The 23,565-nt window shown below is 52.5% G+C and overlaps 2 protein-coding genes across 5 annotated transcripts in view; one reads left to right on the plus strand and one right to left on the minus strand.

Annotated features, from left to right (window-relative positions):
* The window catches only part of PLCB2 (phospholipase C beta 2), a 277,519-nt gene that overhangs the window by 66,785 nt on the left and 187,169 nt on the right, over nucleotides 1-23,565 (minus strand). The window lies entirely within an intron of this gene.
* DEAF1 (DEAF1 transcription factor) lies at nucleotides 77-22,693 on the plus strand. 4 transcript variants are annotated; one of them, XM_062623324.1, is made up of 13 exons: nucleotides 77-361; nucleotides 1,588-1,685; nucleotides 2,078-2,207; nucleotides 3,439-3,585; nucleotides 4,618-4,757; nucleotides 5,402-5,467; nucleotides 6,364-6,490; nucleotides 8,159-8,287; nucleotides 9,456-9,584; nucleotides 13,488-13,738; nucleotides 19,896-19,961; nucleotides 20,755-20,844; nucleotides 22,535-22,693. In XM_062623324.1, the coding sequence occupies exons 1-13, from the start codon at nucleotides 103-105 to the stop codon at nucleotides 22,631-22,633; spliced, it is 1,731 nt and encodes a 576-aa protein (XP_062479308.1). In that variant the 5' UTR covers nucleotides 77-102; the 3' UTR covers nucleotides 22,634-22,693. The 4 variants fall into 4 exon arrangements, with proteins under 4 accessions (XP_062479308.1, XP_062479309.1, XP_062479310.1 ...); XM_062623325.1 differs by having other exon boundaries at nucleotides 19,899-19,961; XM_062623326.1 differs by lacking the exon at nucleotides 13,488-13,738 and having other exon boundaries at nucleotides 22,535-22,681.

Below are 23,565 nucleotides of genomic sequence, written 5' to 3' on the forward strand. Positions count from 1 at the left end.
TCCCGTCCCCCCGTGCCTCCCCCCCCCTCCCCACCTCACGGCCCCCTCCCGCCCGCGGGACCCTCAGCAGCGCCCGGGGCCCGCTCCCGCCGCCCGCCTCGGATGGAGGACGCCGACTCGGCGGCGAAGCAGCTGGGCTTAGCGGAGGCGGCGGCTGTGGCGGCGGCAGCCGCGGTAGCGGCGGCTGCGGAAGGGCCCGGGCAGCAGGAGCAGCCTCCGCAGGCTCCGCAAGCGGCGGCCTCGCAGTCAGAGGCGGCCGCGCAGGTGACGGCGGTGACGGTGATGGCGGCGGACCCCGAGCACATCGAGATGGGAGCCGAGCCGCTGCCGAGCGCCGACGAGGCCGCCGCCACCTTCGCAGGTCAGGGCGGGCGGAGCGCGCATGCGCAGCTCCCTCAGCCCCATCGCCCGCCCGCTCCCGTACCTCAGGGCCGGGCTGTGCCCGAGGCGCCCGCACCCTCCGTGAAGTGATCCCGCTCCTCGCTCCCGCACCGCAGCACCCGCAGTCACACGAGCAGGGTGCGCTGTGCCCCCGCGGTTGGAGCCCCTGCCCCGTTCACAAAGCGCCCCGAGCCGTGCGGGGCTGTGGGGCACCGGAGATGGCGGAGCCCCTCCCGCCTGAGCGCGGTCTCCCTGCGAGCTGCAGGGCCGTGCCCTCCCTGTGAGCCCTGTGTGGCGCTGAGCGGCCGGGTTTAGCCCGGCAGTCAAACACCCCGCACGGAACGGAAGCATCTGGGTGTAAGTTTGGACAGTTCTTAACTGGGCCAAGAGCAGGGAATGGCACCCCAGAAACTGGTACGGTTCTCTTGGTGCTTGCCAGACACCCCTCTTCTAATAAACAGCATCACAGTTCGGGTTGGGGTTTCCGTGTGGCTGCAATGCTCGTTTCCCCTTTAGTTCGTCCCATGCTGATAACCGCTTTTATGCTCTCAGAGAGGTTAAAGCACGTTCAACCCAAAGCTTGATAAAAATCCAGCTGAGTGTGCTCACAACACCTGCGAGGGGCCACGAGCCCCAGGACTGCCCTGGAATAGGAAGGAAGGAGGAAACATGACTCTATGGATGTTTAGCTCATTATCAGGCCTTATGATATATATGTTATCTATATCAGGCCCTATGATATATATGATATATATCAGGCCTTATGGTATATATGTTATCTATATCAGGCCCTATGATATATATGATATATATCAGGCCTTATGGTATATATGTTATCTATATCAGGCCCTATGATATAGATGATATATATCAGGCCTTAGGATATATATGTTATCTATATCAGGCCCTATGATATATATGATGCCTTATGATATATATGCTATCTATATCAGGCCCTATGATATATATGATATCTATATCAGGCCCTATGATATATATGATATATATACCAGGCCCTATGATATATATGGTATCTATATCAGGCCCTATGATATATATATGATATATATACCAGGCCCTATGATATATATGGTATCTATATCAGGCCCTATGATATATATATGATATATATACCAGGCCCTATGGTATATATGATAAATCATGCCCCAAGCACTATGTTAATGCGGTGCTTGCTTTGCGTTTCAGAAGTCACCACGGTGACCGTCGCCAGCGTCGGGGCCTCTGCAGACAATGTTTTCACCACGTCCGTGGCCAACGCAGCTTCCATTTCAGGACACGTGCTGGTAAGCCTGCCCTTTCCTGCGGTGGCATGAGCCAGGTCCCACCTCCTCTCGTAGTGTAAATGAAGGTCTGAGCTGTGGGAAGGCCAAAGGCGTGTTTTCATCGCAGGATACAGGCTTTAAGCCACAAAACCGTTGTCTGGGGGACATAATTTTCTCCTTTATCACTTATGAAAGTGATTTTCACCTCTCCACCCTCATATACTCATTCTGCAATGGATCTGATAGCCTGCAACGTGTAACCTTTGAATCTGGTCGGCAGAAACCTCCCAAACTAACCTAATAACTGCCACAGCGATTGGTGGTTTAGGGTACCTTTGAGAGGATTTGGGGGGTATATTAAAGCACATTGGTCTTTTAACTCCATCGATCTCAACTCTTTATTTCCTCTGCAGTCTGGGAGAACAGCCCTGCAGATTGGGGACAGCCTGAACCCCGAAAAAGCCACTCTCATCGTGGTGCACACGGACGGCAGCATTGTGGACACCACGGGGCTGAAGGGGCCCTCCACGCCTCTCACACCAGGTATAAGGCAGGCTGGTTTTAACTGGCATTCTCCTGGAGGGCTCACTTTTCTCCACTTCCGTTGTGTTTCTAGGAGTAAAAACCACTATGTGCATAATATCATGTAAAGTTGCTTTATAAGGATCATTTGTCCCCTCTTTACATGGTACTTCTTGTATTATCTGGGAGCAAAAGAGTTACTTTTATGGTTTGTTTTGTATTTCCATGTCGGAAATAGATTTAATTCTCTTATTAGTTGCGCTGCCCCTTGCAAATAAGCTTCTTGGGAAGTCTCACCCTGCTGCTGGGCTGTCACAAGCCTTTCTGCAGCCCTCCCAACCCAAAGGCAGATGGATCAGTTTAATATAGATAATGCACTTGGGTTTTAAAGTTCTTCTAGTGCTGCACATGGGTTCTTTTTAAAGGGTCCTTGAATACAGTTTTATCTCCAGGCAGGCCACTTGCTGGTGTTGTAAGTGTCGCAACAGCAGATGTCTGGATCCAGCAGGTCTTGCTGACGGCTGTTTCCTCTTGCCACAAGATGGCACAACAGACCTGCAGCGCTGCTGCTCGGCCTCTAGGAAGGGGAAGAGGCATGCAGCTGCTTAGCCCTGCTACAGGTTACAATTTCAGCCTGTAGCACTCTGTTAAAGTGTTTCCTCAGTTTGCTTTCTGTTCAGTCATTTTGAGCTGGGCTGGTTCAGCCTGGAGAAGAGAAGGCTTCTGAAGGGAGACCTTAGAGCAGCTCCAGTGCCTAAAGGGGCTGCCGGAAAGCTGGAGAGGGGCTTTGGCCAAGGGCCTGTAGGGACAGGCCAAGGGGAATGGCTTGAACCTGCCCGAGGGGAGACTGAGCTGAGCTCTTAGGCAGAAGCTCTTCCCTGTGAGGGTGCTGAGGCGCTGGCACAGGGTGCCCAGAGAAGCTGTGGCTGCCCCATCCCTGGCAGTGTTCAAGGGCAGGTTGGACACAGGGGCTTGGAGCAGGCTGCTCTAGTGGCAGGTGTCCCTGCTAGTGACAGGGGTTGGAGCTGGATGAGCTTTAAGCTCCCTTCCGTCACAAACCAGGCTGGGATTCTATGACTGAGAACACTGAAGCTGAATTTTTTGTGGTGCACCATGTAACACGTGGCTGTGGAGAGGTGTCACTCACATCAGTTAATCACTTGACACTTGCTGTGGCCAGGCTGTGCAGGTAACGGTGCATCCAGTGGGCTTTTCAGTTGCCGTCACCTCTTTTCCCTTTCTTTTTCCAAAGGACCTCAGTCTTCTCCTACCCCTCTGACATCTGTCCAAGAGAAAACTGGAACCAAGTACAACTGGGACCCATCTGTGTACGAGAACGAGCTCCCGGTGAGGTGCCGGAACATCAGTGGCATCCTCTATAAGAACAGACTCGGCTCAGGTAACAGTGACCTTCTTGGGTGAGGAGGAAGCCTGACAGCTCCTCTTTGATGCTCTCTTCTTTTAATCAAGTTTACGGGTTAAAACTGAAACAGGGGAAGTTTAGATTGGATCTAAGGAGGAAATTCTTTCCTGTGAGGGTGGTGAGGCACTGGAATGGGTTGCCCAGGGAGGTTGTGAATGCTCCATCCCTGGCAGTGTTCAAGGCCAGGTTGGACAGAGCCTTGGGTGCCATGGTTTAGTGTGAGGTGTCCCTGCCCATGGCAGGGGGGGTTGGAACTGGATGATCTTAAGCTCCTTTCCAACCCTAACTATTCTATGATTCTATGTTACTTTTCAGGGCTCAGTTTCCCATCCCTTGTTCTCTTCTGGTTTTCTCTGTCTTCAGAGGCTTTTTAACTTCTCTTTAATCTGTGAAGATCCCAGCTGCTGTGCAGTGAGTCTCCCCAGCGATAGCTTGACTCCTCTCATGTTCTTTTTTGCCTCAGTAGACCCATGTTTCTCTAAAGAATGACTGCTGGAAGGGAAAATAGAGAGCTTGTCTCCTAGTGGGACTCCTTAGCTGCCTTAGCCCCTCCTCTTCTCTTTTCTCTCTGTGGGAAAGCTGAAGCAACAGCAGCAGAATCTGTCAGCAAGCCTGACAGCACAGCACAGCGCTTCCTTCATGGACAGAGTTATCTTCCCCACCAGAAGGATTAGAAATTGAAGTGCAAATTAAGGAAGAGCTTCAGTTCGTGGTGTTTTTGCAGGAAAGACTTATCCTTCCTGTGGATGAGGAATTTTTTCTAGCCTTTTGATGTGTTGGTGAGGCCTGAAGATGGACCTCTCTAAACATGCACAGTCATTGCTGAAGCCAAGATAATAAATGGGCATGGTTACCCTGGAGTGGTGAGAAGTAGCAGATGGGTGTATTTGGTGATTGCCAGAGATGAGCTGCTGTTTAGTCCTGCAAGTTCAGCATTTCCTTCTTTAGGAAAATGACAAAATGGTTCTTAACCTTTACTAACAATGTCTTTCCTCTGCTTTATTTCAGGAGGCCGTGGTAGGTGCATTAAACAAGGGGACAACTGGTACAGCCCTACTGAGTTTGAAGCTATGGCGGGACGAGCCAGCAGCAAAGATTGGAAGAGGAGCATCCGCTATGCTGGGAGGCCACTGCAGTGCCTTATCCACGTAAGTTTGCTTCCTCCCTCCTGCTGGAGGGGCAGGTGGAGCAGCCCAAGCTGTGTGTGCTGCTACAGTTACATGTGATGGTGCCATGGGGCAGCTTTGGTTGGGAATCAGAGATGTCAGAGGGAGTTTTCTGGGTGGGTTTTCAAGCAGCACAGAGCAACTCCTGTACTTGAAAAGGGATTACAGTCTCCTCAGGGTGAAGTCCAGCCTTGAGCTGGAGCACAGAAATTGAGTTGTGAGCTCTCACCCCTAATACTGTAATTCAATAACCTGATCTGCTTAATTCTGTTTGCCTGACAAACATATTCATTGCTTGCAGCATTTATTGGGTATTACTTTGGGTCATTTATTTCCTGCAGGGAGGAGCTTCACGGGGAAGTCAACGTTGCCATTAGGTTGGCAGTCGATTTGTGCTTGGGCAGAAGCTTTCTCCAGTCTCAGATTGGCACATTTGTGCCTTGTGATTTGAAAATTGCTTGTTCTCACTTCACTCTGCTCCTGTGTGCTGGAGGGAGCTGGTTATGGATTAGGGCCTCTGGGAGGGAATGGGTTGTCTCTCTGGGAGCTGTCTGCATGTTGCTGGCAGGTTACAGCTATGCTTATGGGTTTGGTGACTCTAACACTGAGGCATTTTCTCATTCCAGGATGGGATTTTAAATCCTCATGCTGCCTCTTGTACTTGTGCTGCTTGCTGCGACGACATGACTCTGGTGAGCTGTAGGCTTTACACCCATGAGTTTCAAACCAATTCATCCCTCAAGCTGCCACAGCCGTTTGTGAGCAGGTCATGATGTCCTAAAAGCATTCACAAGTCCTGTGTTTGGGTGTGCTGCGTCCATGCTTCCCAAAGAAAGGAGATGAGGAGTTGGTAGCAGCATTGCACCACAGCCTTGCTACAACTGGATAGTAGTTAATGCTTTTTTCTTCTTCTTGTTTTGTCTTTTCTAAATAATAATGTATTTATATGAAAAGCCTTCGGGGCTGTCAAAACTATCTGTGATGTTCCACAATTCTTTGAGGTGGAAAAGGTGTTTTGACAAGGATGCAATGTAATACTCTGTGTGGGATGATATTTTCATATTAAAATACTTGTTGTTTTTTTTTTGTTTGGGGTTTGGTTTTTGGTTTCTTTGTTTCAAAAATGAGGTTAAAGTCCTGAAAGCTGCAGTCTTCAGGTGGACCTGAAGCAGTGGTTTGCATTTCTTTTCTGCCATGAACTGGATGATTTGCTTGTTTCCTAGGCTTGAAGCCAACAGCTTCCTGCCTCCTCCTCACTCCAGGTCTCTTGTCTTCCACCAGTGGCTGATTATCTGCCCAGTTCTACTCCTTAAATAATAGAGGAAAGAGGCTGAATCTGGGCCTTGCCAGCTGGAGGGAGCTGAGTGGGACTTCTTTTTCCCCACAAAGTTCTTTTGCTTTGGGGATCTATGAGTTTTTTGATCACTTGTTGCAGGCTGCACATCTTCCATGGGGATACGTGCTGTGTGAGCATAGCTGCATCTGGGAAGATGAAAGTGAAGCCAAAGTCTCCAAAGAGCTGCCTCAGCTAATGCCTTTTCCTTTTCCTTTCTCTTTCATTTTCCTTCCTTTGGTTTGTTTTGCCCAGAGTGGTCCTGTTCGACTCTTTGTGCCATATAAAAGGAGGAAAAAAGAGAATGAAATGCCTGCAGCTCCAGCAAAGAAGGATTGCTCCAAAAACATCACCCTGCTGCCTGCCACAGCTGCTACTACATGTAGGTTCTTTTCTCCTGATAAAAACTGTTTCCCCTTTTTGATGGGCTCAAACTAAAACAGAGGAAGTTCAGGTTGGAGATAAGGCAGAAGCTCTTCCCTGTGAGGGTGCTGAGGCGCTGGCACAGGGTGCCCAGAGAAGCTGTGGCTGCCCCATCCCTGGCAGTGTTCAAGGCCAGGTTGGACACAGGGGCTTAGAGCAAGCTGCTCCAGTGGAAGGGGTCTCTGCCCATGGCAGGGGGTTGGAACTGGATGATCTTAAGGTCCTTTCCAGCCTGAGCTATTCTATGAGGAATTGCCACACTAGACATTTTATGTCTATCAGTGCCCCCTTGGAACTGGCCAGCTGAGAGAAATGCCTTTTGTTTTGCCACTTCCTTTTCTCTGGTAGCTTTATTGACTCAGTGTCTGGCTGATTTCACTGCAGAAACCAGCACAGTGTTGCCACATCTCGACTGCAAGTGGAGTAGGGAAGCCTGGACATCTATTGCTCTGCCAAGAATCCCTGTTCCATCCCCTGAGATTGGGGTTTGGCTTTGAGAGGTTGGGGGGGGTGCGGCTGTGGAGTAAGATTTGCGCTCTTCCTTGAACTAGAAAAGTAGGCTCTAAGCAGCTGGAATGAAATCCAGAGCCTGAAAGTCGTTAATGAAGGAGGCAGAAGGCGATGCTTTTATCTGCAAATTCCTCTCCGACGTGCAGGACACACTTTGTTACTCACTGGGTTTGATCAAACCACCTGTGTGAGGACACAAATTAATTTGCAAGCTCATCCAGCTCACACATTCCCAGTCTCATCCATGTGTCCTCCTGCTCTCATCACACTAGAGGCATCTGGATGATAAAATTGCAAAGTAAGGGGAGGGGGAAGCAGCAGAAATGCCAAAATACCCAGCCAACAGTAAGATACGTTACCAGCAATGGTGGGGAGGGACTTGAACAGGGATTCTCTTGAGTTGCTTTTGGTTTTATTCCTCCAAATAGGGTCTTTTTGGTTGTAATCACCCCAAAATCTGTGGTGGTGTGTTCATGTGAGGTGCTGTGAGGTTGCACATTTGCTCATGCTGACATTGAGAGAGGGGAGTTTTGGTAGTAGCCACATATTTAATATCACATATTTAATATTTCATATATGACGGCTCATATTTTATGAATCTGTAGCCTTAATGCCTTGAAATGAATCATTATTTGCAGATAATAATGCTCTGGCTGAGCAGTGTGCCACAGAATCAGTGCCCCAAATCAGCCGCTTACTGATTAATGGTGCCAGATCAGTTACTCCTGTTTAAAAAGGGCTTTAAACTTTTTGGAGCCTCTTGGGAATGTTCATCCAAAAGGATTTTGTGACTTGCTCCTTGCATTGGCCAAGCATAAGACATCACTCTGTGTAGAGAGACCACTAGAATTGCCCAGCTAACCAAACTGTTGTAGAATTAGTTATAATCCATAGGTTTTTGTGTTGATTTAAGTAGTAGGAACCAGTCTTGCTAGAGCTGTAATAACTCCGAATCAACCAGAAACTGCTTTCTGGTGTGATCCCAACTGGATTCCCAGAGGCCATTTGCTCTGTGAGTTCTCTGGCTCTGGATGATCCAGGCCAGGGATATGAGCAGTTGAACCACCGAGGCCCCTGTGCTGATTGTGAATCATGAAAGTGCTTCTGCTGTTTCCAGTCACGGTGACTCCCTCTGGACAGATCACGACCTCAGGAGCTCTGACCTTCGATCGCACATCAACAGTGGAGGCCACAGCCATTATCTCAGAGAGCACATCCCAGGGGGATGTTTTCACTGGAGCCACTGGTAAGAGTTTGGGTGTAGGTACGTCTGCTAAACATCTGTGATGGGGAGGAAACAGGCTGGAGCAGCTCTGCTCTGGAGCCAGGCTGAGAGAGCTGGGCTGGTTCAGCCTGGAGAAGAGAAGGCTCCTGAAGGGGAGACCTGAGAGCAGCTCCAGTGCCTAAAGGGGCTGCAGGAAACCTGGAGAGGGGCTTGGGACAAGGGATGTAGGGACAGGCCAAGGGGAATGGCTTGAACCTCCCGAGGGGAGACTGAGATGAGCCCTGAGGCAGAAGCTCTTCCCTGGGAGGGTGCTGAGGCGCTGGCACAGGGTGCCCAGAGAAGCTGTGGCTGCCCCATCCCTGGCAGTGTTCAAGACCAGGTTGGACACAGGGGCTTGGAGCAAGCTGCTCCAGTGGAAGGGGTTGGGGCTGGAGCTGGATGAGCTTTCAGGTCCCTTCCAACCCAAACCTTTCTATGGTTCTATGAAAAAAGGATTAGATGCTCACTGCTATGGGAAGAAGCATTTTAAATGCTGCATGAAGAAAGTTGTTTCTCAGTAGTTTACAGAGAGAATATTCATAACCCACTGGCCTTCCTTCAGAATGATTTGGGCAGCTTGAACTCGTCTCAGTTGCACAGAAGTCAGGAGTTTGCCCAGATGCCGCAGGTGCTAATGTTCACCTCTGCTGAGTTCTAGGGCTTTATGTCATCTCTGTAATCCTTCACTCCTCCTTTGTCCTAAAATACTACCATAAAAAAGAGGTACCTAGCTGGGTGCTTGAAACAAGTGAAAGAGTCTGGGTAAATGCTGGCAAATGCCAGAATCAATCAAACCAAAGAGAAACACATGACATATTTCAGGTCTTTCAGTCTGACTCATGGATGGGGCTGTGAGCTCTGCTGAGGGAGCTGTCCTGCTCCCAGAGCTGTGGTTTGGAGTGCTGTGCTTACTGTAACTACCTGGGGGTGAAGGAGGGAAGCAGCAGTAACCTTTGCCTGTAAAAGTGGAAGCAGGGTGAGATGAAGTCAGTACAAGGTTGATCTTGCTCCTGTTTCTCATTTGCAACCCTTGGAATTAGCGTTGAGTGTAGGAACTTTTATACATTGTAAAGAAAACGGGGTGGCAGAAGCATGGGGAGGGCCTGTTGGCTGTGGCTCAGGGATTCACTGTGGTGGTGTTGTTCCACAGTTCAGGACACCAACGTCCAGCAGCCGTGCAGGGTCAGTCACCCGGAGCCTCACTATCCCAGTTACCAGGACAACTGCCAGATCTCACCTTTTCCTGAAGCTGCGTTGCCAACATCTCATCCCAAAATTGGTATGTGTTATGTCCCTCGTGTGAGACAGCACTGCTTGAATTTGCTCTCTAATCTGCTTTCTCAGCAAAGGTAAAGATTGAGGGGAGAAGAATAAACTTTGCTGGTTTGCTTATGAGGTTATTAAGATTTGGACAAGCGGATTTTCTGCTCTCTGTAAAGTTTTTCATTGTGCTACTGAGACCTTTGATGTGGTTTCCACCAGAGGAGGCTGTTGGGATCCTGCTTCCCACATCCTTGCCATCCCCTGCCCTTTCTAAGCCTTTGGCTCCACAGCTTCTGGCACACTTGGGCACTGTAGCTAAGCGTGTCTTTATGGTTTGACCTGAGGAGACCACCCCCTCTAAAATCATGTCACAGCAGCTTTTCCAACCATTCTAACACCTCTGTGAATCCACTGCAGATGCTGGAGGTGATTTTGGACAGTTCTGGTTGCTGTTCTCCCACCCAGGGTCACTTTTCCATCCCTTAATAGTTGACTAATGCACATCACACCTGCAGTTTTTGATGGGTGGGTTAAACTGATTATCAAATACCTCTTCAAATGTAATTACGTTCCCTAAGCTGTGCCCTCCCATGGGTACACCTGACTGCTAAGTTCAGTGAACCATGATGCTGTCTGAGTGTTGATGTACTGAAGCAGACAGTGCTGGAGAAACTGGAATTGCCAGCTTGGGGTGTTCTAGTTTTCACCAAGCCTGGGCAGCAGATGCAGCAGGGAGCACTCAGCCACTGCCTGGTGATGAGGTGATTTATAGGCCTTTTCCTTCTCTAATTTCTGTGATTCTGTGAAGTTACTTTGATACTTCTGATCTCGCTGACACAGAGGAGTGTAAGAGGCTGGGTTTGATCCCTCTTACTGCTCTCCGAGACATCAAGAAGAGACCACATCGACGTGTCGTATTCTGTTGTGCAGTCTGAAGTCTTTCTGGTTCAAAGCCTGGGTTCTCCCCTCTGCATGACCTTTTATTTCCTTGCTCGGAGCAGCACAGCACATTCCTGCTCTGTCCGGAGCGGAATCTCATTGTTGGTTTTAAGTCTTAGTCAGATCTTGATGTTATTAATTAAACATCGATTTTTTTCTACCAGTGAACACTTTCTCTTGCCTGATACACCTCTGCCAAAACGGGATCGGAAGGAATTCCTGTTAGATAAGCTATCAAATGCTATGTTGGGATTAATATTGTACTGGAAGTGCAGCAGTGGGAAAGGCCCTTCTGCAAACACCTATTGATGATAAAGGACCAGCTTATCTCTTCCTCATATCTAAGTGCAAATAGTTCTGTGCCATTCGTGTGCAACCTGATTGAAATTAGTATTTTAATTAAGGGCTTCAGCATCAGATGTCCCTTCACCTGCGTGCTGGCCCTGCAGTGCTGTCACACGTCTAACACGTGGTGGCCTGCAACTCTCTGGGGTTTGAGGTTTGTCCTCTCCTCTGAAGCTGTGCTGGATCCTTTTCAGCTTTTGCTGCTTGCATGGAGAACCACCAGGTGTGATATGGAAAGGATTAAAGTGTTTAATGCACTTAAAGTGTCCTGGGAGATATTCCATCCTGCAGGAGGTCTTGTGGGTCTGCAAATGCTTCCCCTCACTGCAGCCTGGTGCAGGAGGGTCTGCTTGCCTCTAGCTGCTCAGGACAGTATTTATGGTTGGATTTTAAGTACCATTTGAAGTGTAGTCCAGAAGGTTTTCCCTGACAGGGAGGCCTCCTGTTGTATGTTTGTAACTGTGCTCTGCAGTTGCTGTCCTGTGTCCCTGTCCTTCAGTGAGAGAGGTCTGGGGCTTGTTTCTGCCCTTCTCTTTGGAGCTGCCGTAGACAGAGGAGTGGGGTTGGAAAGCCAGTATCTGTAGTGACAGCCAGGGACTGTGGTGGGAGATTGCTGACAAAGTTAGACCTCTTCCTTCTAAGAAACAGCTCAGTGAGGAATTCAGAGGTCAGCTGCCGGTAGATGTGAATGCCTTGGACTTCTTTTCATGGCAGGTGGCTAGAGTTAGAGTTCAGTTGTGGAAAAGTCAGGCCGGTAAAGCCGGGTAACATTTGATCCTGGAAGTGCTGCCCCAGGTGAGCTCACACTGTGTACTGCTGGGTTCCTGGATCTGGATTTCCTTTCCTCATACCGTGCTCTCCCAGTGCAGGCCTGGTGGTAGGAGCACGAGATGTTTCAGGGGCACAATAACTGTTGGTTCTTTGAAGCATTTGCAGCTCTAAGGCTAAGACACTGTTGGTTTTCTAGGACATTCTAACACAGGCTTTGGGACAGGGAGAACTCCAGGGCCCAAATAACTGAGGGACTGGAGATTAAGTTCAAGGGAAGTGTGACTTGATTACCAGGATGGGAGTTCAGCTTCCTTCTGGTGGCTTCCTACAAAGAGCAGTTACTGCTGAAGTTGTGGTTAGGGTGTGAAAAAGTAAAAGCTGCAGCACCTCAGGAGTTGGTGGGGTTTTTGGTCCTCTTTTAATGTCCCTTGGGGTGTGTTTGGGAGCATCACTGGCTGCCTGTGCTTTTGGATTTTGCTTCTGTGCTTTTTGTCAGAGCAGTCCCAGGCCCAGCTACAGGTTGGGCAGAGAAGAGATTCAGAGCAGCCCAAGGAGAAGGACTTGGGGGTGTTGGTTGATGAGAAAATGAACATGAGCCGGCTTCAGTGTGCGCTCACAGCCCAGAAACCAACCGTGTCCTGGGCTGCATCCAAAGCAGCGTGACCAGCAGGTCCAAGGAGGTGATCCTGCCCCTCTGCTCTGCTCTCGTGAGACCTCACCTGGAGCATGGTGTGCAGTTCTGGTGTCCTCAACATAAAAAGGACATGGAACTGTTGGAACAAGTCCAGAGGAGGCCACGAGGATGCTCAGGGGCTGGAGCACCTCCTGTATGAAGACAGGCTGAGAAAGTTGGGGCTGTTCAGCCTGGAGAAGAGAAGGCTGCGGGGAGACCTCAGAGCAGCTTCCAGTGTCTGAAGGGGGCCTATAGGGATGCTGGGGAGGGACTCTTCATTAGGGACTGGAGTGACAGGACAAGGGGTAACGGGTTCAAACTGAAACAGGGGAAGTTTAGATTGGATCTAAGGAGGAAATTCTTTCCTGTGAGGGTGGTGAGGCACTGGAATGGGTTGCCCAGGGAGGTTGTGAATGCTCCATCCCTGGCAGTGTTCAAGGCCAGGTTGGACAGAGCCTTGGGTGCCATGGTTTAGTGTGAGGTGTCCCTGCCCATGGCAGGGGGTTGGAACTGGATGATCTTAAGCTCCTTTCCAACCCTAACTATTCTATGAATCTATGGATTTCATTTCCTACCTGTAGCACTCTACCTCATACAAGAGTGAAGGGTTGTAGTTAGCATTCTGGAGGAAAAGGCTGTCGGCAGGACATTTCCTTCTTGCAGATTGCCCCACACAGGCAGTGTAAATCCCATGTCAGGAGATGTTAGTGTCTGAAGGTAAAACTTCCACCTGGGCTGTGCTTGTTCACTCTCACCTTTGGGACTGGGCAAGGAGAGGTCTCAGAGCTGCAGTGAGCATTAGTGGTCAGGTACCCAAGGTATCTGAAACAGGCACATACAACTGTGAGTACCTTTTACTAAACGTGAGGTCTTTCAGTGTGGTACCTGTATTTTTACAGCCATTGTTTTATGGGTAGGATCCCGGATGAAGAGGTCCAAAGATGACAGTTACTGAGGATATTTTAAAGGGCTTCATGGCAGATGGCTTGGAAAGTGCAGGTTTGTAATACAGGGGATTTTGTGGTGAGGAAAACTGCGTTGGTTTTACTCCAGTCTTGCTTCAGGGTTACGGTTAAGGTCAGAATTCAGCGGGTGCAGGGGAGTCGCAGCCAAACACAACCAGCAACTCCCCCCACTTTACAGGATGAAACGCCCCGATTCCCTGTGTCCTCTTGTTCTTCCTTTCCTCAGTGCTAACCTCGCTCCCTGCCCTGGCAGTGCCCCCCACCACTCCCACCAAAGCCATATCCCCCTCCGTGGTGAACGGCCTGGAGGTGACGGAGCAGCGGAGCTGGCTCTACCTGGAGGAGATGGTCAATTCCCTGCTGCACACGGCCCAGCAGCTGAAGACCCTGATCGAGCAGGCCAAGCAGGCCAGCTCCTCCTTCCGGGAAGCTGCGGTCACACAGGCCAAAATCCAAGCTGACGTGGACAGGAAAGAGGTAACCACACCAGAGGGGGTGAGGTGGCTCGGCCAAGGGCATCGTTTGGGCTGCGGGATGGAGGGTGGCACCTCGATGACTTTCCCTGGGGGTGGCCATAGTGGCAGCCCTTAGAAACTCATCCTGGTGGCTTATCAGGAGAAATCTGCAAGTTATTTGTGTCGTGGGGAAAGGAGCAGGGTGCTCTAGGATTCCAGGAGCCCTGAGTAGCAGGCTGCACAAAGTCTTGGGGGTTACAAGGCCTGAGCTGTTCCATCGGCTCGCCATAAACTCATGGGCACGTGGGCACTGCATCCTGGTGTAGGAAAGCTGGGGAGTGTTCAGCCGGGGTGGCTGCTTGCTTTATGGCCGGTGAGCAGGGCTGTCAGAGAGGCTTTTGGTGGCCCCCAGAGGCAGAGGGATAACAAGAACAAGCTGCAGAGTTTATGAAGCAGATGAGCAGTGACGTTGAGAGGTGTCATGCTGAGCATTGTGCAGGCAGAGGTCGTGTCCCATGAGTCCCATGGGAAGACTGCAAGGCTGGCTGGCATTACAGGAGCTTTGGCTTGTGCCCAGTGGCCCTTCTCTCCTCTGTAGGGCATTATCTGCAATGAATTCCCTGTTCTCCTGCTTTTCTTCTCTTCAGTTGATGCATGGTAGGGACCCTCATGCTTCTCACCACCAGCTCATGCACTCGGAATCTGGCTCCATATTCCCCTTCTCCCACAGGTCCACAGCTGCTGGTGTGGGCTTGAGGGAAGTGGGAACATCATCCTGGGAAGGTGGTGTCATTGTCAGTAGCTGGTGAACCCCTTCCCTGTGCACCACTGCACTACCTGCCATTGCCATCAGCGTTATTGCTAACACCACTTTCCACTGACTTCATAGGTAGGGGTGTGCAGCAAGAGCCCTGTGTGGGGAGGCTGAGAACCCCTGGGACAGTCCTTGCAGTGTCTTTTGATGTGCTTTGCCACGCTGGCTCTACTAAACTCTCCTGTACACTGCGTCCTTGATGTGCAGGTGTGTGATACCTTGAGAGCCTTCCCTGCCTCCTGCCTGGGCAGGACGGGTGTCCTGCTGCTCTCCAGGAGGGGCTGTCTGCTGCTGGAGAGCCCTGTAGAGTGTGGGATGCTGGAAAATTGGAAGCTTGGACATGTTTAGAGATGGACATCTGACTTGGTTTATCTTCTGCTCTTGGCCCAGTTTTTTTGTGTCTTCCCTTGTTTATCCCTGCAGTGGGTTCTGGAACAGTTGTTTAGAGTCCACCCCCCAGCCTCTGATCCAAATCCAGCTCACTACAGTGGACATCTAGGTCCTTCTGGCCCCAGGACTGGGAGTTAAAATCACTGCCATGTGTGGATTAAAGTGCTGACTTCAGCAGGCAGGGGTGAGCACGTGCTTGGTGCCAGAGGAAGCCCCTTTCCCTGTGTGTGTCAGGGGGACCTCAACAGTTGTGTGTACTGATAAAAGCACTCACTCGTGGTGGCATTATTTTCATACCCAATAACAATTCTCAGGCTTGGGGTTGTGTGCAGGCTTCTGGAACCCTCTGGGCCGTATCACAAGCAGCTGTTGCTGAAGTCCTCCTGATGAATTCCGTGTTTGGGAAGAGCTGGGTTTGTGGGTACAGGGCTGGCAGTGGGAGGGATTGCAATAAATATCAAGGAATTGGCTGTCTGCTTCTGTGGTGGTCAGAGGTGCTTTTCCAATCTCACCCTGATTTATAACTCAAGGCTCTTTCCCACTCTATGTGTGTGGTCAAAGTGATTCTTCTGGCAGTGAGGGTGTATGAGAGGGAGGATGCTGGGGAGGGACTCTTCATTAGGGACTGCATTGACAGGACAAGGGGTAATGGGTTCAAACTGAAACAGGGGAAGTTTAGATTGGATCTAAGGAGGAAATTCTTTCCTGTGAGGGTGGTGAGGCACTGGAATGGGTTGCCCAGGGAGGTTGTGAATGCTCCATCCCTGGCAGTGTTCAAGGCCAGGTTGGACAGAGCCTTGGGTGCCATGGTTTAGAGTGAGGTGTCCCTGCCCATGGCAGGGGGTTGGAACTGATGGTCCTTTCCAACCCTAACTGTTCTATGATTCTGTTGTCCTCCTGCTTTGGTTGTTACTGATTTTTGCCAGACCAGTTTCACACAAAGGTGTGATGGGGAAGGGCTGAGGGACCTGGAGGAGAGAAGGCTCAGGGGGGACCTGATGGCTGCCTACAGCTGCCTGCCAGGAGGATGGAGCCCGGAGGGGCCGGGCTCTGCTCCCAAGGAACAAGGGATGGGACAAGAGGAAACGGCCTCAAGCTGCCCCAGGGCAGGTTTAGATGGAGCTGAGGAACAATTCCTGCCCCAGAGGGTGCTCAGGCATTGGAACAGGCTGCCCAGGGCAGGGCTGCAGGCACCGGTTCTGCAGGTGCTCACACACTGTGGAGATGAGGCCTCAGTGCCATGGGGCAGTGGTGGCCTTGGCAGTGCTGGGAATGGTTGGACTGGATGAGCTTAAAGGGCTTTTCCAACCTGGCTGCTTCCATGGCTCTGTGATTCATCCACTTTGTGTTTGTTCTGCTGACAGAACTGCCAAGGGTTAATGGATGGTGGGAGCCTTCTCCCCTGCCCTTTGCAGGAGACCTTGCAGGGTTCCATCCAGCAGCATGTTCCTGGTGTGAGGCAGTGAAAGGTGGTGCCAATGGATCAGAGCTGTGGAGCTCTGTCCAACAGATTAAATTGTAATGGGGCTGCTACTGTAAGTCAGCTCTTCCTGGAAGAGTGACAATACATAGCAGGATTAAAGGAATCTGTTAGGAGCAGGCTGCTTCCCAGCTGGATGCGCAGACGTCACTGCCATGGCCAGAACTAATGTGTATCTTTAGTTTTCACAGTGGTGCAGAGCACTCTGGGGTTCAGCATCTCAGCCCTTGAGGATGCAGAGCTCAAGGGCTTTTGATCTTCGTGCTGCACTTAGGATTTTTCATGGTTTTCACTTGCTGCATTGAGCAGCTCCCCTTCCTGCCACGACTCCTCTCTGATGTTGGCATTTCCACCTTCAAAATGATACCAACAAGGGGAATAATGTAATCCTGAGCTTCCTTTGAGCAGTGCTGTCATTAGCAAGTGGGACCAGAACGAAGCAGTCATGTCTTCTCTTTGACTGCACAGATAAGGATGGGAGTGGGCATGACAGAGGGATATGGACAGCTACAAGATGTATCTGGAGCAGCTCTGCTTTGGAGCCAGGCTGAGAGAGCTGGGCTGGGGCAGCCTGGACAAGAGAAGGCTCCTGAAGGGGAGACCTTAAAGCAGCTCCAGTGCCTGAAGGGGCTGCAGGAAACCTGGAGAGGGGCTTTAGCCAAGGGCCTGTAGGGCCAGGCCAAGGGGAATGGCTTGAACCTGCCCGAGGGGAGACTGAGCTGAGCTCTTAGGCAGAAGCTCTTCCCTGGGAGGGTGCTGAGGCGCTGGCACAGGGTGCCCAGAGAAGCTGTGGCTGCCCCATCCCTGGCAGTGTTCAAGGCCAGGTTGGACGGAGCCTTGGGTGCCATGGTTTAGTGTGAGGTGTCCCTGCCCATGGCAGGGGGTTGGAACTGGACAATCTTAAGGTCCTTCCCAACCCTGACTGTTCTATGATCCTATGATGGTGGTGGCCACAAGCCTGGTGCTTTCCATGCGGAAACGGGCGCCTGCGCAGCACTGCTCAGCCTGAGCACGGCTTTGTGTGGGCAAACACCAGGTGTGAGTTACAGTAAGGTTACTTCCAAGTCTGAGGCAATGGCATTCGGAAGGAGAAGCAGACCGTCAGCCCTGTTGGTGTGGGCTCAGGAGATACAGCTGCTCCATCAGAGCATCGTCAGGCTGCTGCTGCTGCCCACTGGTAGGTGTGACTGAGTGTATGTGATCCCCTGCTTACTTTCTAAGTGTTGGGTGTGCTGGCCTTAGTGATGCAGGGAAAAACCTTTAGGGAGAGAGCGACTGGGGCAGGAAAGCCTCCAGGTCTCCTGCAGGAGAGAGGAGCTGGCCCCAAGGGGTGGGTTAGAGGCAGAGCTTTACACTGGGGTCTGTGGGTCCATTTGTTGGAGTGTGCATGAAGCCACTGTTCCTATCAGATCAGGAGGGGGAGAGCATACAGACTGCCCCGGTTCAGTGCAGGGAGGTGATGAGGCTGTTCAGGAAATGTGATACTGGGGTTTTCTGTCTAAGTTTAAACGAATTGGTGCTGGGATGTGACGAGTGTTTGATTTAAAGCAGCTCCTGTGCGGTGCAGCGATGCCTTCAGAGCACAGCCCCTCTGAAAACAGGCTGGGAGCTTAAAGCAGCCACCAGCTGGGCCCGCTGGGCTCTGCCTTAGAAAGATTAAAACAGTTCGGGGTTAGGGAGTAGGACATTAACCTCAAAAGGGCTGGCCTGTAAGCAGTGCAGCTCCGGTGAGCACTGAACACTGGTGTGTGCAGAGGAGCAGGGGAAACGGTTGAGAGTTGGAGGCTGCTGGTTTTCTGGAGCTGTTCTGTGGGAGATGTGGATGTGTCTGGTTTGAGCCTCTCTCCTATCACACCTTTTCTGTCTCCATAGTTTCTGCATGGCCTGAATTGCTCACGCCGTAGCCTATGGGGGTAGGTAAGAAGGAGGCAGAAGGGGGTTCAATGTGTGGTTTCCATCAGCAGGTTTCAGGGCTCAGAGCTGAGGGGTGGAGGCTCTGGTGCAGCTCAAACAGAGACAGAGGTGGCCAGGCTTCCTCCCAGTGGCTTTCCCATTGCCAGTGTCCCTGGACATCAGCACTGGCCACACCTGTGGAGTCCGGTGGTGGGAAGGGTTTCAGTTCCGGAGCTGCAGCCCTTGATCAGAACGGGACTGAGCACATCCATCCTGGCACTGCCCCTGCCCTGGGGCTCTGTGTGCAGCGTCCAGCTGGGTTGAAGCGCCCGCTCGGCCGCTGCAGCGTCTGCGTTTCCACCTCTTCACTCAGCGGGTGCTCAGGACCCGTGAGGTTTTCCAGCGCCCTTCGCACGGGTCACTTGTGTCACTGGGCAGCGGGAGGCTCGTTCCAGCCTCACCTGACGCCAGCCTTGGCTCTCTGCTGCGTGCTGGTGGCAGAGGAGGCTTCGAGTCCTGGCTCTGCACAGCCTGGGCTCGCTGATGGGAATGGTTCTCCCAGGAAGCAAGGCCTTGCTCTTCCCGGCACACGGCAGGATGGGTTCACCTCAGGCTGCCCAGTGCATTCCTTCCCTGCCTTAAAGGAACGCTTATGGCTTGCTCACAGCTCTGGTTTCCCTGTCACCGCCACCTCCATCTGCCTGGAATGTTCTCCTTCGAGCTTGTGTCCTGGTGATGCAGTGGTTTAGTGATCCCACAGGAGGATAACTGCTGGGATGCGGGCTCACAGAGACACCTGCCAGCTAAGCCCTTAATCTCCTTATGTGTGGGTCGCACTCACTCAGCCTGCTTTGCCTGAAGGTGGGGTTTGGCTTTTTAGGTACTTTGCAGCTGTTCCCAATAAGTGTAAGTCGGGGTCAGCGGATAATCCAGTGGGGATCGGGTTTGGATTCATCTGGTTCAGGGCTCTTGTCTCGGCCGTGCTGAGCAGAGCAGGGCAATGGGCTGCTGTGGAGCTGCTTTGAAGCTGCTGCACACCCCAGGTGTCACCCCCAGGGCACTGCTTGATTCCAGACCTGTTGGAAAGCCCTTTTCTGCTCCTCTTGGAAGGAGGAATGATGGCTGTGGCTGATGCTGCTCCTGAAGTCTTGGGGGTGTTTTGTCTGCTTTTCTTCCCCTCACCTGTTCTCTGGGCTGTGCCATCCCTCCAGACTCAGGATCCCTGGCCTTGACCCAGACTTTGGCTCCTGAAGATGGCTCCTGGCGCTCCTACCTTGGCATTTGCCTCCTGTTCCCTGTGCTACCTTCTTAGGTTGTGGTTGGTGCAGTTCCCTTGTGGCAGTGAAGCCCCTGGTTTTAGGAAGGAGGCCTGGCTGGGTGGAGTGGGGTTGTGTGAGGGCTGTACTGAATGGCAGGTTGCCACCTCAGGCTGCTTGGTCTGGCTCCACAAGGTCACAGTCTCCCTCTCTTAGAAGGGGGATGAGGTTCCCCTCTGTCCTCTTGCAACTGCAGTTTGGGGTGCGATAGAAGCAAGCTCAGTGCCAGGAGCCTTCACATCATGCCCTGGCCGCAGGGACAGATCTGGTGGCTTTTCCCTTGCAGCAGTACCAGAACCAGTTATTCCAACAATCAGAAGATGTGGATGGGAAGACAGAAATCATCATCAAGGTGAGCTGAGGGTGTCCTGGGTCTTCTGTTCTTTGTCGTGGTCCATCGGGCCCTTTGTGCTGGCCCGAATCCCGGCTGCACGCCGGGAGCACCAGCACCGCTCAGTGCAGTGAATGTGCACCATGTGTACCTGCACCATGAAGGGCAGGTACCTCAGTGAGGTGTGAGGAGCTCGCTGCTGATCAGGGCACTGCTTGGGAGGTTGGGAGTGCTCCGAGGAGAGAAGGAGCTGCTGGAACTAAAGACAGGGGCGCTGCTTTGACAGCCTGTCCCAGGCTCCAACGTGCTAATGATGTGTCAGGATTTAATGAGCTGGAAGCAGAGTCCTCTCTGAAGTGCTCTTTCCTGTGGTAGCTCAGTGATGTTTCCACCCAACACCCAGGTTATGTTAATTGCTGTCACTGATACAGATGAAAGCCATAGACACAAACACAGCCTGTAGAAAGGGGCTGGGGATTTTTCTCCATGTATCTTGTCTTGCCTCACTTCAAGTCCCTGCTCCTGTTACAGCTTGCTTAGTTTTACTGCTCCATCTCCTGTCTCCCTGGTGGGACACAGTTTATGGGGCAGTGCTGCTGCCTGGTGCAGGGACACACAGGAGCAGATCCCTTCCTCCTCCCTAAACACGATTAAACCGAAGGGCCCCATCCTCATTCCTGCTCCCATTGTCCTGCCTCGGAGCCTCTCTGAAACCAAACCTCTAAAACCTCACGTTTGAGCTGAGCTCAGAGCTTTGGGGACCCTCTTTGGTGTTGTCCTCTGCTGACGTGGTCGCTTTGCTGCCTGTTCACAGCAATCCTGTGTCAACTGCGGCCGGGAGGCGACGAACGAGTGCACGGGGTGCCACAAAGTCAACTACTGCTCCACGTACTGCCAGCGGAAGGTGAGAGCCTCGGGGGGGAGCTCTCGCAGAGTGTGTGGCACTGGGGACAGCCAGGGCTCTGCCGGGCCCTGGCACAGGCTTGCATGCAGCTTCTCAGTGGTGTCTAAAACCTTTGGTGTAACCCTGCTCTGAAAACCAGCTTCTCACTTCCCAGGGGACGTCTGCCCAAGCCGCTGCTGGTGCTCGGTGCTGCAGGAGGGTGGGAGGGTTCGAGGTGCTCCTCAGTGACCGGTCCCAAGAGGCTCCCCCCGCAGGTTTGTGAGCCCTGGTGTGGGCTCAGCAAGCAGAGGGGGTTTTCCTGGTTCAGCCTAAAAGCTGAAGGCCGTTCTGGAAGTTGTTCCATTCCTCTCCATTGCTGGGGCTGAGCTAAGGCCAGCGTGTGGTGCGGTCCCACAGGGCACCGGCTGCTCCAGAGCTGTCCGAGAGGGTTTAAGTCCGGTTCTGGCTCTGTTCTAGTGAGTTCTCCGTGAGCTGACGGGGATGCCCTAGGTGAGTGTTCAGGTTGAGAAGCCAACGTTCCACCTCCAGTACGAGTGGGGTCCCTCAGGGATCGGGCTTGGGACCGGTCTTGTTGCACATCTACATCGCTGCCATGGACAGTGGGGTTGAGTGTGCCCTCAGCAAGTTTGCTGATGACCCCAAGCTGTGTGGTTCGGCTGATACCCTGGAGGGAAGGAATGCCATCCAGAGGGACCTCGACACGCTTGTGAGCTGGGCTGATGCCAACCTCATGGAGTTTAACCATGCCAAGTGCAAGGTCCTGCACCTGGGTCGGAGCAATCCCAGGCCCAGCTACAGGTTGGGCAGAGAAGAGATTCAGAGCAGCCCAAGGAGAAGGACTTGGGGGTGCTGGTTGATGAGAAAATGAACATGAGCCGGCTTCAGTGTGCGCTTGAGCCCAGAAACCAACCGTGTCCTGGGCTGCATCCAAAGCAGCGTGACCAGCAGGTCCAAGGAGGTGATCCTGCCCCTCTGCTCTGCTCTCGTGAGACCTCACCTGGAGCATTGTGTGCAGTTCTGGGGTCCTCAACATAAAAAGGACATGGAACTGTTGGAACAAGTGCAGAGGAGGCCACGAGGATGCTCAGGGGCTGGAGCACCTCCTGTATGAAGACAGGCTGAGAAAGTTGGGGCTGTTCAGCCTGGAGAAGAGAAGGCTGCGGGGAGACCTCAGAGCAGCTTCCAGTGTCTGAAGGGGGCCTATAGGGATGCTGGGGAGGGACTCTTCATTAGGGACTGGAGTGACAGGACAAGGGGTAACGGGTTCAAACTGAAACAGGGGAAGTTTAGATTGGATCTAAGGAGGAAATTCTTTCCTGTGAGGGTGCTGAGGCACTGGAATGGGTTGCCCAGGGAGGTTGTGAATGCTCCATCCCTGGCAGTGTTCAAGGCCAGGTTGGACGAGGCCTTGGCTGCCATGGTTTAGTGTGAGGTGTCCCTGCCCATGGCAGGGGGTTGGAACTGGATGATCTTAAGGTCGTTTCCAACCCAAACTATTCTATGATTCTATAATACTGACCCAGCACACAGCCCCTTTCCTGCCCATTGTTGGTCCTGTCGGGCTGAGCACTGGAGCCTTGCAGTGCTGGAGAAAGAGCTGCTCCAATGGATCCCAGGGGGGGTCCCAGCACAGCTTCCTCCTTCCCAGGGGTCCATTCTGCTCAGCCCTTTCCCATCTCTCCCCGTGCAGGACTGGAAGGACCACCAGCACATCTGCGGGCAGGCAGCTGCAGTGCAGGCTGAGGACGTGCACGTCACAGACAGCGTGATGGAGAAAGTCAGTGTGTGAGCAGAGCTACCTCGGTGTGGCCACTGGATCGGCCACCCACTGACTGGTGTCATCTGCACCCACTGACGGGGTCCTCTGCACCCACTGACTGGTGTCATCTGCACCCACTGACTGGTGTCATCTGCACCCACTGACTGGGTCCTCCGCACCCACTGACTGGTGTCATCCGCACCCACTGACTGGGTCCTCTGCACCCACTGACTGGTGTCATCTGCACCCACTGGCTGGTGTCATCTGCACCCACTGACTGGTGTCATCTGCACCCACTGACTGGGTCCTCCGCACCCACTGACTGGGTCCTCCGCACCCACTGACTGGTGTCATCTGCACCCACTGACTGGTGTCATCTGCACCCACTGACTGGGGTCCTCCGCACCCACTGACTGGTGTCATCTGCACCCACTGACTGGGTCCTCCGCACCCACTGACTGGGTCCTCCGCACCCACTGACTGGTGTCATCTGCACCCACTGACTGGTGTCATCTGCACCCACTGACTGGGTCCTCCGCACCCACTGACTGGTGTCATCTGCACCCACTGACTGGGTCCTCCGCACCCACTGACTGGTGTCACTCCGCTGCACCCACTGACTGGTGTCATCTGCACCCACTGACCTCCGCACCCACTGACTGGTGTCATCTGCACCCACTGACTGGTGTCATCTGCACCCACTGACTGGGTCCTCTGCACCCACTGACTGGTGTCATCTGCACCCACTGACTGGGTCCTCCGCACCCACTGACTGGGTGCACCCACTGACTGGGTCCTCCGCACCCACTGACTGGGTCCTGCACCCACTGACTGGTGTCATCTGCACCCACTGACTGGTGTCATCTGCACCCACTGACTGGTGTCATCTGCACCCACTGACTGGGTGTCATCTGCACCCACTGACTGGTGTGACTGGTGTCATCTGCACCCCCTTCCTGGGT

The sequence above is a fragment of the Pezoporus occidentalis genome, unplaced genomic scaffold (assembly GCF_034315485.1).
Source record: "Pezoporus occidentalis ecotype Australia unplaced genomic scaffold, CSIRO_AGI_Poc_V1 ctg250, whole genome shotgun sequence".
Classification (NCBI taxonomy): Eukaryota; Metazoa; Chordata; class Aves; order Psittaciformes; family Psittacidae; genus Pezoporus; species Pezoporus occidentalis.